The following is a 15,342-nucleotide window of genomic DNA, read 5'->3' on the forward strand; positions in this document are numbered from 1 at the left end:
TTTTTTTTTTTTTTTTTTTTTTTTTTTGAGACGGAGTCTTGCTCTGTCACCCAGGCTGGAGTGCTGTGGCCGGATCTCAGCTCACTGCAAGCTCCGCCTCCCGGGTTCCCGCCATTCTCCTGCCTCAGCCTCCGGAGTAGCTGGGACTACAGGCGCCCGCCACCTCGCCCGGCTAGTTTTTTTTTTTTTTGTATTTTTTAGTAGAGACGGGGTTTCACCGTGTTCGCCAGGATGGTCTCGATCTCCTGACCTCGTGATCCGCCCGTCTCGGCCTCCCAAAGTGCTGGGATTACAGGCTTGAGCCACCGCGCCCGGCCTTTTTTTTTTTTTTTTTTTAAAGATAGGGTCTCACTCTGTCTCCCACACTGGAGTGCAGTGGCATCATTTTGGCTCATGGTAACCTCTGCCTCCCAGGCTAAGGCATCCTCCCACTTTAGCCTCCCAAGTAGCTGGGACTACAGGTACATGTCATCACAGCTGGCTAAGTTTTATAGTTTTCATAGAGACCGGGGTTTCGCTATGTTGCCCAGGCTGGTCTAGAACTCCTGGCCTCCAGTGATCCACCCACCTCAGCCTCCCGAAGTGTTGGGATTACAGGTGTGAGCCACTGCACTTGGCCCCAGCCTCCTTTATAACCTTTGGAGGATCAAGTAACATCCACAGGAAGTGTTTGCTGAGTTCCCATGAGGCCTCTGTAGCTCTAGCAGGTGTTATTTAAGAAAAAAACAAGTTTAGATTGAGTAATTTTAAAAAGCTGAAACTCTGCAGAAAATAGGCTACAATAAAGAAAAGACTTCACATAGACTTAAAAAAAAAAACATGTGCTATACAGTCTTTTATTTCTAGTTTAAAAACAAAATCTTAAATTACTAGGAGTATATTTACAGGATTAATTACATTTTAAGCCAGCACACCATGGAAGTACATGAAGGGCCACTCAGTGTCCTTCACTGGGACAGGCTGGGACAGGTTGTGTGACCTGCCCGAGGGGCTCCAGCTCATTTGCTGAAGTTGAGAAGAAGACCACGTCTTCTGACTGCTCAGCCCAAACAATGAAAAAAGTATCAGAGATGTGTCATATCCATTTTGCTAACAAGCAATTACATGACTTTTTAGTGTTTAAGAGAAGCCTTAATTTTCCTGGGATATCTCCATAGAATCATTCTAAAAACTTGTTTCATTTTGAAAATTCTTCAAGAAAAAAAAAAAGCTTGTCACCCCCATGAGACCCACTGTCTCTCACAAGGCAGGGACAGGCCTTTTAGAGGCAGGAAAAGGGAATACTGGTCTCTGGGAAGTCCAGACAGAACTCCAGCAGCTCCACTGGTTCGACGATCTCTTCCAGGGGGCCAGTGGACTAGACCCATGCTTTGGTTCAAAGTGTTTGGAGAACATCTTCTTGCTCCTTTTCTGGAAAGGAAATGATGGACACAGAGTCCCAGACGTCATCCTTTGGTGAGCTGTCCTTGTCCAAGACCTCTAAGATGGGCTGGGTTGGGTCCTTTAAATACTTGGGGAGATTGGAAAACAAAATTGTAATGAGTTTACCAGTTCAATACACCAGACCTCTGAACTTTAGTTTTTGTTGTTGTGCTTTTAAAATTGTTTTGTTTGAGACGGAGTCTCACTCTGTCACCTAGGCTAGAGTGCAGTGGTGTGATCTCGGCTCACTGCAACCTCCGCCTCCTGGGTTCAAGTGATTCTCCTGCCTCAGCCTCCTGAGCAGCTGGGACTACAGGCGCGCGCCACCACGCCTGGCTAATTTTCTGTATTTTTAGTAGAGACAGGGTCTTACCATGTTGGCCAGGCTGGTCTCAAACTCCTGACTGCAAATGACCCAGCCACCTTGGCCTCCCAAAGTACTGGGATTGTAAGTGTTAGCAGCTGCACCTGGCCTACTTTAGTTTTAATTGGTATAGTTGTTATTTTATTAAGGTATAAGTTGATTCTGTCCACCAATGACATAACTTCTTTTTCTTTTTTTTCAACAATGAAACAATTTTTTTTTTCTTTTTTTTTTTTGAGTCAGAGTATCTCTTTCACCCAGGCTGGAGTGCAGTGGCTCGATCTCAGCTCACTGCAACTTCTGCCTCCCAGGTTCAAGCAATCTCCTGCCTCAGCCTCCCAAGTAGCTAGGATTGCAGGCATGCACCACTATGGCCAGCTAATTTTTTTTTTTTTTTTTTTTTGAGATGGAGTCTTGCTCTGTTGCCAGGCTGGAGTGCAGTGGCGTGATCTCGGCTCACTGCAACCTCCGAATCCCTGGTTCAAGCAATTCTCCTGCCTCAGCCTCCCGAGTAGCTGGGACTACAGGTGCACGCCTGGGTAAGTTTTGTATTTTTAGTAGAGACAGGGTTTCACCATGTTGGCCCGGTGACCTCGTGATCCACGCGCGTCGGCCTCCCAAAGTGCTGGGATTACAGGCATGAGCCACTGCGCCCGGCCAACAACTTCTAATAGTTGAATACTCCTTACCCCTCATCTCAGTAATAACTTTAATACCCATCCCAGGGCTGACCATGTTAATATGCTGAGAGTGTAAAAGGGCAAAACTCAGGAAGAGCAAGTTTCATTTTTTTTTTTTTTTTTGTCTGATTTTCTGATTGGAAGAAAAGCAAGTTCTTCCTTGCAACCCTCAGTGCAGGTCTGTGGGTTATTAATCTTAAAACATCTCTAAAATGATAACCTTTCAGCGAAGGAGGGACTGGGGGCTCTTGTTCAGCTGTGATGGGGAAAAAGAGGGCAAGTTCGTAAGCATTGGTCTCAGGCACTCCTCCACCCCTCCCCTCACAACAGCGCACAGCGCACAGCGCACAGCGCGCTGCAGCGCATCTGGGAGGGAGGGCCTTAGGCCTTAACATATAAAGGGGTGTTTCCCAGCGATTAATTTTCCTTTTGCTCCCACAGGCTTTAGGCTTAGCCACAGATTCACCAAGTTACCAAGAACCTAGTATGTAGCTCTTGGAAATGCTGAAAGATACTGAAAGACAATAAGCTTGTAGCTGACTGATGGAAAGAGGAACAAAACCAAAACATGTACCCTTGTGAGACCCCAGAATTATAAGTGAAACATGATTCACTGTTGTCATGTAACTCAGAGACCTTTGGTGGATGTTCTTCACGCTTTCCTAGGAAAGTGGACCGACAGGCCTGTGTTTTCTGTTCATTTCTCAGAGGAATGACTCATAGTAAATTCATGTACTAGGGCTCAGCTGGCCATTCTACCAGGAGAGAGAGATCATGACTGCAAGAAAGATTCTGAGACCTGTTAGGAGCTATGATTTTGTGACAGTATTAACCAGGGAGGTTCTAGTAGGGAATCTGTATATTGCCTATGTACCTAAAATACATCATGACAGATGAAGGAACAAGTGACTAGGGTTCTTTCTGAAAGTGCCGCTGTGTTTCTGTAGACTTGGACCTTATCTAACATCTGTTCACCCTCATGTAACTGAGTAACATTCTGTTTCCAACACCTTTACTCTGGGTTTACCCAAGAATAATGTGAAGCCTCCAGAAGCAAATGCTTTTTATTTAATTTATTTTTATTTTTTGAGATGAAGTTTTGCTCTGTCGCCCAGGCTAAAGTGCTGTGGTGTGATCTTGGCTCACTGTAACTTCCACCTCCTGGTTCAAGTGATTCTCCTGCCTCAGCCTCCTGAGTAGCTGGGATTATAGGCACCCACCATCATGCCTGGCTAATTTTTGTATTTTTAGTAGAGACAGGGTTTCACCATGTTGGCCAGGCTGGTCTCCAGCTCCTGACCTCAGGTGATCCTCCTGTCTTGGCCTCCCAAAGTGCTGGGATTACAGGTGTGGTTCACTACGCCTGGCTGCAAATGCTTTTTAAATGTTCTTTTTTCAGCTCGCCTCTCATACCCAAAATGTCCTGACCATGTCCCTCAGAAGGCCCAGTGGTCTCACAGAGCCTCAGGGGGCTGGGGCTATGCAGGAAAATAAGACTTTCCACAAGACGCACGCTGCTGTTCTTTCTCAAGTCCTTACAAACACTAGCAATACTCACTGGGCAGTGGCGCACAGGGCCTGGCACTCACAGCTCTGGGGGTTGACTCTGCCTTAGGGCCCTCCTAAGCACCCTGTGGGCCCCAAAGCTCAAGTTCCTGATCACCCTCTCCACCACCTTCACATCCTCCAGCCAGGCCACTTCCCTGGCGCATTCTCCAGAGAGCAGAGGAGATCTGCTGCCTGAGAGGGGCCTACTGCCACCTTTTTAGCCAATCCCATGCCATTAAAAAAAAATTAAATTGTGGTAAAATGCACATAACATAAAATATACCATTATAACTCTTTTTAGGTGTACAGTTCGGTAGTGCCAAGCACATTCACATTGTGCAGTCATGACCACCATCCATCTCCAGAACTCTCTACAGCTCCAGAACTGAAACTCTGGCCCCACTCAACACGAACTTCCCACTTTCCTCCCTCCACCATCACAACCACCATTCTACTTCCCGTCTTTATGGATCTGATGACTCTGGGGACCTCATTTAAGTGGAAGCATACAGTATCCTTTCGTGACTGTCCTACTCCACTCGGCATAATGTCCTCAAGGTCCATCCACATGGTGGCATGTGTCACAATCCCCTTCCTTTCTAATGCTGAATGACATTCCATCGTATGGAAAGACCATCCATTGGTTTATCTATTCATCCTTCAACGACACCAGAGTGCTTCCACCTTTTGGCTGCTGTGAATCGAGTCAATATGAACATGGGGTATAAATAACCCCATACAATTTTTAACTCAAATCTCTGTGTCCACGGCTTTGCCCACTGCTGCACTCTTAGGGGTTGCCGGGGCAGTGGGGCCCTGTTGTGTCACCATTAACATGTCTGCGTGGCCAGGCGCAGTGGCTCACGCCTGTAATCCCAGCACTTTGGAAGGCTGAGGTGGGCGGATCACTTGAGGTCAGGAGTTCGAGACCAGTCTGGCCAACACAGCAAAACTCCATCTCTACCAAAAATACAAAAATTAGCAGGCCATGGTGGTGAGCACTTGTAATACCAGCTACTCAGGAGGCTGAGGCAGAAGAATCGCTTGAACCTGGGAGACGGAGGCTGCAGTGAGCAGAGACTGTACCATGACGCTCCAGCCTGGGCAACAGAGCAAGACCCTATCTCAAAAAACAAAAACAAAAACAAAAAAAAAAGGTGTGCACACATACCTCTTCTATCTGTAATGGAATGCTTGGTGGAGTGTGAAACCAGTATTTAATCAGGCCTCTGTATTTCAGGACCAGGAAGCAACAGGCCCCTGCCAGCACCGACAGCAACGAAAATGTTCCCACGGAGATCAGGATGACTTGCTGAAGCTCGGTGGAGGCTAAAAAAAAGGACATGAAAGTGAACAGAATGATCTTCCTACACACAACACAAACATCAGTTAATGTTCCATCCATGCTGCTTAAAAAGCATTCCTGGCCTAGTAGAATGGGCAGGTGCCCCTATCCCGACCCTCACCCGGTACGCTTACGTTAATAGCTGAAGTCAATCCTGTAATGAAATAAAGCAAGCGGTAGCTGTCCGGCAGCCTCCGCGACCGCAGATCCCAGCACAAGCTCATTACACCTGCAGTTCAGCACTCTTTTCTCACTGGCTCTCCCCACTCCCACCACCCATGACCTCATAGGCGGTCCCCGATTTCACTATTGGAGGAGTATTCTTTCCCAGTTAAGAAAGGACATAAGAAGGTATATTTTACCATCTGCCATCGTTTCGTAGCAAGATGTGTTGCTTAAATGCCCCAGTCTAAAGATGTTACTTTTGTTCCAAAGCAGTTGTGCCTGGACTTGTAAACAGTACACTCTGAAGGGTTTTAAGTTATCCAATGAAATGGAGTTGCTTCTGAAAGGGCCTTTGACCTGTTTTAAAAACACCACAAGCACACATGTAAATCCCTTGAATGAACACGGCCAAGCTGCCTCCATCTTTTCTGATGTTTCCTCAAATTCACTGTGAACACGACAACCAAAGGAGAAGAAGATGCCATTTTTAGCGGGTCACTGGCGGGCAGTGGACACATTGTATGTGTGAAAACTGGTGTGTTGTGTGGTCAAAGAGGCTGATAGCTTTAGAACTGTTTCTGGCTGTGTGGTCTCAGAGTGCCCATTGTAATAACTAGACTTCAGTAAATCCCAATTTCTAGGATAACCTTTGTCTCCTCTAAAATTAACATTTTGGGCTGGATGGGGTGGCTCACGCCTGTAATCCCACCACTTTGGGAGGCCAAGGTGGGCGGATCACCTGAGGTCAGGAGTTGGAGACCAGCCTGGCAAACATCGCAAAACCCTGTCTCCACTAAAAGTACAAAAATTAGCTGGATGTGGTGGCGCACACCTGTAATCCCAGCTGCATGGGAGGCTGACGGAGGAGAATCACTTGGACCAGGAGGCGGAGGCTGCAGTGAGCCAAGATTGCGCCACTGCACTCCAGCCTGGGTGACAGAGCAAGACTGCATCTCAAAACAAACAAACTAATATTTTGTATTTCTTTCTTTCTTCTTCTTTTTTTTTTTTTTTTTTTGAGATGGAGTTTCGCTCTGTCACCAGGCTGGATTGCAGTGGTGCAACCTCAGCTCACTGCAACCTCCGCTTCCCAGGTTCAAGCAATTCTCCTGCCTCCAGCTCCTGAGTTGCTGGGATTATAGGTGCCCACCACCACGTCCAGCTCATTTTTGTATTTTTAGTAGAGACAGGGTTTCCCCATGTTGCCCAGGCTGGTCTTGAGCTCCTGACCTCAGGTGATCCACCTGCCTCGGCCTCCCAAAGTGCTGGGATTACAGGCGTGAGCCACCACGCCCAGCCAACATTTTGTATCTCATAGTTAATCTAGATACCTCAAGGTAGTCAACAGAGAAAAAATTATTCTAGGAAATAATGTTCCTTTCATTCCCAACCTGCTTCTAGTTTGACCAAAATGTGCTTGATCCTCCTATAGTTTCAGCTAAAATGACCTTAGAGATTTATGACATCAGGAGACAACTGGACCGCAGACTCCAGGAGGGTTCTGTGTCTCCTCCCTGCATCCCCCTGTTGTCTCGAGCAGACCTTGCTGCCTCCCCACCTGGTCCTCCAGGCAATGGCTCCTCACTCTTGTCCTGGCAAGGTTGTCATTGTCCCACCCTGAAGTGGAAAACAGCGATACCCTACTATGGCAATATAGGGTTTCTTGCAAAGAACTGTTTTCTAATTTTGAGATACAATATAATCCACTGCAGTCACATGAAATGACGGCATAACATATGCTTGAAAACATGGGAAGACAAGGCTGCTAAACTGTTAACTGAAAAAAGGCAGATTATCCAAATACAGAACATGTTGTTATTTTTTAAAATAGAAAAATAACCAACAAGGCACAAGTATACATATGTAACAAACCTGCACGTTATGCACATGTACCCTACAACTTAAAGTATAATAATAATAAATAAATTTTTAAAAAAATAAAATAAAATAAAATAGAAAAATAGGCCAGGCGTGGTGGCTCATGCCTGTAATTCCAGCACTTCGGGAGGCTGAGGTGGGACAATCACTTGAGTTTGAGCTTGGGTAACATAGTGAGACCCCCTCCCCGTGTCTCTATGAAAAAAAATAAATAAATAAGCTGGTCATGGTGGTGTATGCCTATAGTCCCAGCTGCTTGGGAGGCCAAAGTGGGAGGACGGCTTGAGCCTGGGAATTGGAGGCTACAGTGAGCTATGATTACACCACTGCACTCCAGCCTGGGTGAGAGAGTGGAATTATCTCTGAAAAATTAAAGTTAAAAAATAAAAATACAAACATAATTGTATTATCTATGAATTGCAGTATTACTTGATGGTTTTACATTATCTTTTCTTCTGTTTAGTGGTGGTGACTGCCAGGGCAGAGGAAGACGTGATTTTAAGGATGAAAATTCCCTTTGGGTTTATTTCAGCATTCAATTGGAATTCCTAAAATTCAGAATCACAGACTACAGAAGAGCTAATGTAACAGGCCTAACACTAATGGCCTTTGAAGGGCCTGATTTCAAGGTCAACCCTTGGCTGACATCTGGGAATTTGTGTGCGTGTGTGTGTGTGTGTGTGTGTTTGAGACGGAGTCTTGCTCCATTGCCCAGGCTGGAGTGCAGTGGCGATCTCAACTCGCTGCAACCTCCACCTCCCAGGTTGAAGCGATTCTCCTGCTTCAGCCTCCCAAGTAACTGGGATCACAGGGGCCCGCCACCACGCCTGGCTAATTTTTGTATTTTTAGTAGAGATGGGTTTTCACCATGCTGGCCAGGCCTGTCTCGAACCCCTGACCCCAAATGATCCGCCTGCCTCGGCCTCCCACAGTGCTGGGGTTTCAGGCGTGAGCCACGGCGCCCAGCCTGGGAATTTGGATTTCAGGTTTATGCCTCCCATTCCCAAACTGGTAAGGTGGCTTTACTGTCCCTACACTGTTTGCAGTGTGTCTTCTTTATGAGGAGCATCTGCTTCCCTTCTGGGAGTTGGAATTTTGGCACACGCTAGACAGAAGGTGCGTATGTGGCTAGCCCCAGTAAAAATCCTGGGCGCTGGGTCTCTCACAAGCCTCCCTGGCAGACAGCAGTTCACGTGTGAAGTCACAGCTTGCTGGTGGAGGAATGAAGTGTGTCCTGCGTGACTCCGCTCGGGGAGGGCTCCCAGAAGCCCACCCCTGGACACCTGCGGACTTTCCTTCATGTGCCTCTTCCCTTTGCCGATTTTGCTTTGCATCCTTTTGCTGTAAAAAATCAGAGTGTGGGCCAGGCACAGATGGGGAGGCTGAGACAGGAGAATCTCTTGAACCCATGAGCCGAGACTGTGGCACTGCACTCCACTCTGGGCGACACAGTGAAACTCTGTCTCAGAACAAAACAAAACAAAAGAAATGAGAGCGTGGCTGTGCTGGGCCCTGGGAGTCCTTTGAGCGATCTAGGGTGGGTCTTGGGGAACGCAACACAGACTCACAGCTGGAACAAAGATCCTGTCGGTGGCTTTCAGAGTCATTTTCATCCTTGACTTTTGATCATGGAAGCCAAGTACAGATGCTCTGGTCTGATGGAGGAAAGGGGCTTGGGGGCCCTCATGGCTGCTCGTCTTCACAGGCTCCGGCTTACAGCTCAGTTGTTTCATTTTATACATGAGGAAGCTGCAGCCCAGAGAGGCTAAGTGACATGGTGCTAAGCGGGTCCCAGGCAGTGGAAGCCTGTTCTGTGCGCTCTATATAAGGGCATGCTGCTCAGTGAGGCTGGTCCCAGGGTCCTGAAGCTGAGTCCTCCAGTGCTGCGCAGCCCTGGCCGGCTCTAGAATACAAGTGGCAACTCGCCCTCTGGGGGCCGACTCAGTGCAGAGAAATGGATGGACTCCATCCTAAAAAAAATATGGGCGGGCCCTTGGGGAGGTAGCACAGCAACACAGTGCCCTCAAGTGAAGAAACCAACCAAAGGGTGGAGAAAAACGTGGCCAGAGCGCCCACCCCATCTTCTGCATTTCCGGCACCATATCCGGTTGGTGAGGACAGCTTGGAAGAGGCAGAGTCTCTCTCTTCTGGATTCTGCCAGGCTCCCTCTATTCTAATTGACCCAGATCTTGAGCTCTGATTTGGAGAAATGATTTTTCCCTATTTCCTAGATGCTAAATCTGTTTTTCAGTGAGTCTCAACCTTGCCAGTTTCATACTCCCCATAATGAAATGAAGAGGAGGCTGGGAACAGGGGCTCATGCCTGTAACCTCAGCACTTTCGGAGACTGAGGTGGGCAGATTGTTTGAGACCAGGAGTTCGAGACCAGCTTGAGCAACATGGCAAAACCCTATCTCTACAAAAAAAATTTTTAAATGTTAGCCGGGTGTGGTTGGCACAGGCCTGTAATTCCAGCTACTGGGGAGGCTGAAGTGGGTGGATTGCTTGAGCCTGGGAGGTAGAGGTTGCAGTGAGCCAAGATTGTACCATAGTACTCCAGCCTGGGCAACAGTGAGACTGTCTCAAAAAAACAACAATAGGCTGGGCGCGGTGGCTCACGCCTGTAATCCCAGCACTTTGGGAGGCCAAGGTGGGCGGATCACGAGGTCAGGAGATCGAGACCTTCCTGGCTAACACGGTGAAACCCCATCTCTACTAAAAATACAAAAAATTAGCAGGGCGTGGTGGCGGGCGCCTGTAGTCCCAGCTATTCAGGGGGCTGAGGCAGGAGAATGGCGTGAACCTGGGAGGCAGAGCTTGCTGTGAGCCGAGCTCGCGCCACTGCAGTCCGGCCTGGGCGACAGAGCGAGACTGTCTCAAAAAAAAAAAAGAAAAAGAAAAAAAGAAAAGAAAAAAAGAACAATAATTTTTAAAAAAAGAGAGAAGTGCAGATACAAAGTGTGTGGCAAAAAAACATGGTGGTCAAGAGCACGGCTCTGAAGGTAGGCATCTCTGCTCTGCTCTGCCATTGGTTTGCTGCTGACCTGAGGCAAGTCACTTAACGACTTGGATTCCCTCTCTGCAAACGGATTAGTATAAAGATGAAATGGGCTAGGCACGGTGGCTCATGCCTGTAATCCCAGCACTTTGGGTGGCCAAGGTGGGCAGATCACCTGAGGTCAGGAGTTCGAGACCAGCCTGACCAATATGGTGAAACCCCATCTCTACTAAAAATACAAAAACTAGCTGGGCATCAAGAACAAAACTCCAGCTAAAAAAAAAAAAAAAAAAAAAAAAAAAAAAGATGAAATGAGATGAAGTATCTAAAATTCTAAAATGCTGGCCCAGAGCCAAACACAAAGGAAGCTCTCAATATATGTAAGCTCTTATTATCAAAAACCATAATAATGTTGAATTTAGGAAATCATGAAGTTCACATAGATAACAGAACCTCATTAAACACAGCTGGGATAATTTAGGCACTGGACATGCTTCAAGACCATCATGTTTTTTCCTGTACTCCCCGAGGCTGACCAGGCCCCTCTGATGTCATGCACCTCTGTTAACGTGATCATACCTGCTGCTCTCTGGAAGGCTCTTTATCCCTTTGTTTCCCCCCTATTCCACATGTGCCCTTTTCACAAACTGTTCAAACATTTATACAGTTAAGCCTTGCAGGCTGTAGTTGTGGATTCCTCATGGAGAACCAGGCCCACTAAAACCTCCTCCAAACTGCAGAGCGTGGCAAAGGCATTGTGAGCAGGGCACTGGCTAAGTCTGGACCCCACACAAGGAAACAGAGTGACATCAAAGGATGGCCAGCCCTTCAGATTGGCCTGGCGGAGGGAGGTCTCAGCACACCGAGTGGAAAAACAGGTCTTGAAGAGGACGATGAAAACAGGCTCAGGGCTCAGTCTCTATGGGGACACGAGGACACCCTGTTTTTGCCCATGTTAAAGGTTTCTTTCTATTGCTAAGCCAGAAACTGCAAAGAAAAGAAAATCCAAACAAAAAAGGAACATGCTCTTGCCTGTTGGATTCCTCCTTTTTCCCAGTAATGGACATAATACCAAAAAAAGGCTGTGGAGGTATCAGCGATGTCAAAGGGAGAGGAGAACCTGATGATGAGGGAGCCTTCTCCTGGGGTCACCTCAATGTTTTCTGGAGGCCCGACAGTCACTGAAAAAGAATTACAAAGAGAAAATCATACACATACACATATGTATTATAGATATAATACACTCTATATATGTATAATGCAATATATATATATAGTGGGTGTAGATATATACACACATATATTTTTATCTATCTATTTATTTATTTATTATTTTTTCGAGACGGAGTCTTGCTCTGTCGCCCAGGCTAGAGTGCAGTCGCGCAATCTCGGCTCACCGCAACCTCCACCTCCCGGGCTCAAGCAATTCTCTTGCCTCAGCCTCTCAAGTAGCTGGGATTACAGGCATGTGCCACCATGTCCGGCTAATTTTTATATTTTTAGTAGAGACAGGGTATCTTCATGTTGGCCAGGCTGTTCTCAAACTCCTGACCTCGTGATCCCCCTGCCTCAGCCTGCCAAAGTGCTGAGATTACAGGCGTGAGCCACCGCGCCTGGCCTATTTATTTTATTTATTTAATTAATTTATTTATTTATTTATTTTTGAGATGGAATGTTGCTCATGTCGCCCAGGCTGGAGTTCAGTGGTGCAATCTCGGCTCACTGTAACCTCTGCCTTCCGGGTTCAAGCGATTCTCCTGCCTCAGCCTCTCGTGTAGCTGCAATTACAGGCACATGCCACTACACCCAGATAATTTTTATATTTTTAGTAGAGACGGTGTTTCACCAAGTTGGCCAGGCTGGTTTCAAACTACTGACCTCAGGTGATCTGCCCGCCTTGGCCTCCCAAAGTGCTGGGATTACAGGCGTGAGCCACTGCGCCCAGCCATATTTCTATTTATACATGCAGTGGAGCTGACTTTGGATGCACAAGTCTACAAGAGGCGGCTCCAGGTGTGAGGCTGACTTGAAGGCAGCACCTGGAGTGTGAGCTACCACGCCCATGCTCCAGGTAGAAGGAGAGGCCTTGAGGCAGTCCACAGTGTGGCCCAGAGCAAGTCCCTCTGGCTCCTCAGGGGGCAGCGCCGATGCCAGAAGGTGAGATTCCACCAGGCAGGTGCAAAAGCCTCCCTGAATGAAAGGCCGCCAGAGCCAGTGTCTCTTACAATAATTCCCTAGGAGTTGTTTCCAGGGCCCCCACAAAGGACACGCCTAATTGCAAGAATCACTGTGCCCAGCAGGTCGAAGAGATGTGGCTTTCTACCAGGTATTTAGGATTGTCACAGCTGAGATGCAGTTTACCAATCAGGGGCCATGTGACCATAAGTAGTGCCACTTAGTAACATGGTTGACATGTCACCTTTAGTGTCAGCTTTCCAGAGAAACAAAACTGGAAGGTTAACCAAAGGTCAAATTTTCCTGCAGAGGGGAAATGATTTTGTTAGCCCTTACCTACAATATACATAAAATTCCAATATAACTGAGCAAAAGTGGTGTTTATAAACTTTACGTACATTTGTCTCCTAGCTTCTTGTAATAATATGTTTATTTATTAATTAAAATAAATTTTTTTGAGACAGGGTCTTGGCCTGTTGCCCAGGCTGGAGTACAGTAGTGCAATCGTGGCTCACTGCAACCTCGAACTCCCAGGCACCCGACTGAAGTGATCCAACCACTTCAGCCTCCCAAGTACCTGAGACTACAGGCCCGTGCCACCACGCCTAATTTTTTTTGCTTTTTTGTAAAGCTGGAGTTTTCCCATGTTGCCCAGACTGGTCTTGAACTCCTGGGCTCACTCCTGGGCTCCTTCTGCCTCAACCTCCAAAAGTACTGGGATTCCAGGTGTGAGCCACCACACCCATACTACATTTAAACACGGTAAGTGAGAAGTGTTGCCATGGTAAGTCTGTTTGTTCAGGCTTTTCACATAATTCACCTCATAGTCACCTCAGGCTAGGACGGTGACTCACGATGTGCTATCAGTGAGGGCTATGAAGCATTTATTAAGTAAGCATGCACATTGTATAATTCACCAGAGGAATTCAGATCAAAGTACAGGTTGGGTCCTCGAAATTCTAAGAGACCAATGTCTCCACATTTTACACAAGGAGACAATGCTGTCACTGTGAGTTCACAACAGCGGGGCTGGATTCTCTCCCCTGGGCACTCCAGGTTGGTGGGGGTTAGGTGTATGATGTGGCCAAGCTTCTCTCTGTGCAAAAGAACTACTGAGTTTGTAGCTGTGCCCTCTTATTTGTTCTGCTGGAGGTGCTAAGTCCAGACAACTCCCAGTGGCAGAAGCAGGGTCAGGCCTGGCCCACCAACAGCCACAGTGATGTTCGTGGATTGACTGCTAGTGACAAAATGCTCTTCCATTCAGCCTGCTCAGGGACGCTGGCACACGTTCTCCAGCTTCCCTTGGCCCAGCTAAGTGAGCAGAGCATGCAGAAGCACATTGCAGAAGCGCCTGCAGGGCCTGGCTGTAGGACACGTTCTTTGGGCATCTCCATTAGCACGTGGGAGTGTGGACACCAGCCACAGCTGGCCACTGTACGGCTGAAAGCACAGGGCTCAGACCTGCCCTTCTGAAGAAAGTCCCGACCTGGAATCTGATATGAACCTGGTAAACCTTGTCTCTAGAGGGGAGAACAATCTGACTCCTCTCACAGCACTGGAGGAAGGCTGGCTCCAGGAACACCGGACGACAATGCATGGAGCCTCCAGGCAAATGGCCTTTCCACGAAGCCTCTTACGGATCAGTGTCACCACCAAATATGGGTATCCCGGGCAGGGCGTGGTGGCTCACACCTGTAATCCCAGCACTTTGGGAGGCCAAGGTGGGCGGATCACTTGAGGTCAGGAGTTTGAGACCAGCCTGGTCAACATGCGGAAATGCCATTTCTACTAAAAATACAAAAATTAGGCTATGTGCAGTGGCTCACGCCTGTAATCCCAACACTTTGGGAGGCCGAGGCGGGCGGATCAGGAGGTCAGGAGATCGAGACCATCCTGGCTAACACAGTGAAACCCCATCTCTACTAAAAATACAAAAAATTAGCCAGGAGCAGTGGCAGGCACCTGTAGTCCCAGCTACTCCGAAGGTTGAGGCAGGAGAATGGCATGAACCCGGAAGGTGGAGTTTGCAGTGAGCCAAAATCGCGCCGCTGCACTGCAGCCTGGGCCACAGAGCGAGCCTCTGTCTCAAAAATAAAATTAAAAAATATTAGCTGGGCATGGTGGTGCGTGCCTATAATCCTAGCTACTCAGGAGGCTGAGGCAGGAGAATCACTTGAACCTGGGAGGCAGAGGTTGCAGTGAGCCGAGATCATGCCACTGCACTCCAGCCTGGGTGACAAGAGTGAAACTCTGTCTCACAAAAACAAAAACAAAATTAACTGGGGCGTGGTGGCACATGCATGTAATCCCAGCTACTGGGGAGGCTGAGGCACGAGAATCACTTAAACCTGGAGGCGGAGGTTGCAGTGAGCTGAGATTGCTCCACTGCACTCCACCCTGGGCGACACAGTGAGACTGCCTCAAAAACACAAAAAACAAAACAAAAAAACAAATAAGGTTATCCCCATTTCTCGGATGAGGAAACAGAAGCCAGGAGGTGACACTATTTGCCCAGAGTAACAGCCAGTAAATGGCAGAGTTGGGATAAGAACCCAGGCGGGGGTGATGCCAACGCCCGCCCCCTCCAACCACCATCTCACTCCTCCACTTGGTAAACCTCCTTCATGTCCATTACTGATTCTAACGCCACCAGCAGAGGTGAAAGTGGCAGGTATGAGGTGAGACCACCACTGTGTCAAGCTTTTCAAGCACGCGGGCAAAGAACAGCAACCCAGCCAGTAACTAACAGAAACATGGGTGCTTGACT

At 47.8% G+C, this 15,342-nt stretch overlaps 1 protein-coding gene and 1 long non-coding RNA gene across 2 annotated transcripts in view; one reads left to right on the plus strand and one right to left on the minus strand.

Annotated features, from left to right (window-relative positions):
• Positions 1 to 800: 800 nt before the first annotated feature.
• Positions 801 to 15,342, minus strand: part of IFNGR2 (interferon gamma receptor 2) — a 37,500-nt gene continuing 22,958 nt past the window's right edge. The window contains exons 4-7 of the mRNA XM_025378694.1: positions 11,433 to 11,581; positions 5,722 to 5,881; positions 5,186 to 5,343; positions 801 to 1,510 (exon numbers count right to left, since the gene is read on the minus strand). Of these exons, the coding sequence (XP_025234479.1) occupies positions 1,376 to 1,510; positions 5,186 to 5,343; positions 5,722 to 5,881; positions 11,433 to 11,581 (602 nt within the window). The 3' untranslated portion in view covers positions 801 to 1,375. The remainder of the gene's footprint in view (positions 1,511 to 5,185; positions 5,344 to 5,721; positions 5,882 to 11,432; positions 11,582 to 15,342) is intronic.
• LOC112620313 lies at positions 1,276 to 5,544 on the plus strand. Its single transcript, XR_003118508.1, has 2 exons — positions 1,276 to 1,455; positions 5,255 to 5,544. It is a non-coding gene; the product is annotated as an uncharacterized LOC112620313 (long non-coding RNA).

The sequence above is a fragment of the Theropithecus gelada genome, chromosome 3, assembly GCF_003255815.1.
Source record: "Theropithecus gelada isolate Dixy chromosome 3, Tgel_1.0, whole genome shotgun sequence".
NCBI lineage: Eukaryota > Metazoa > Chordata > Mammalia > Primates > Cercopithecidae > Theropithecus > Theropithecus gelada.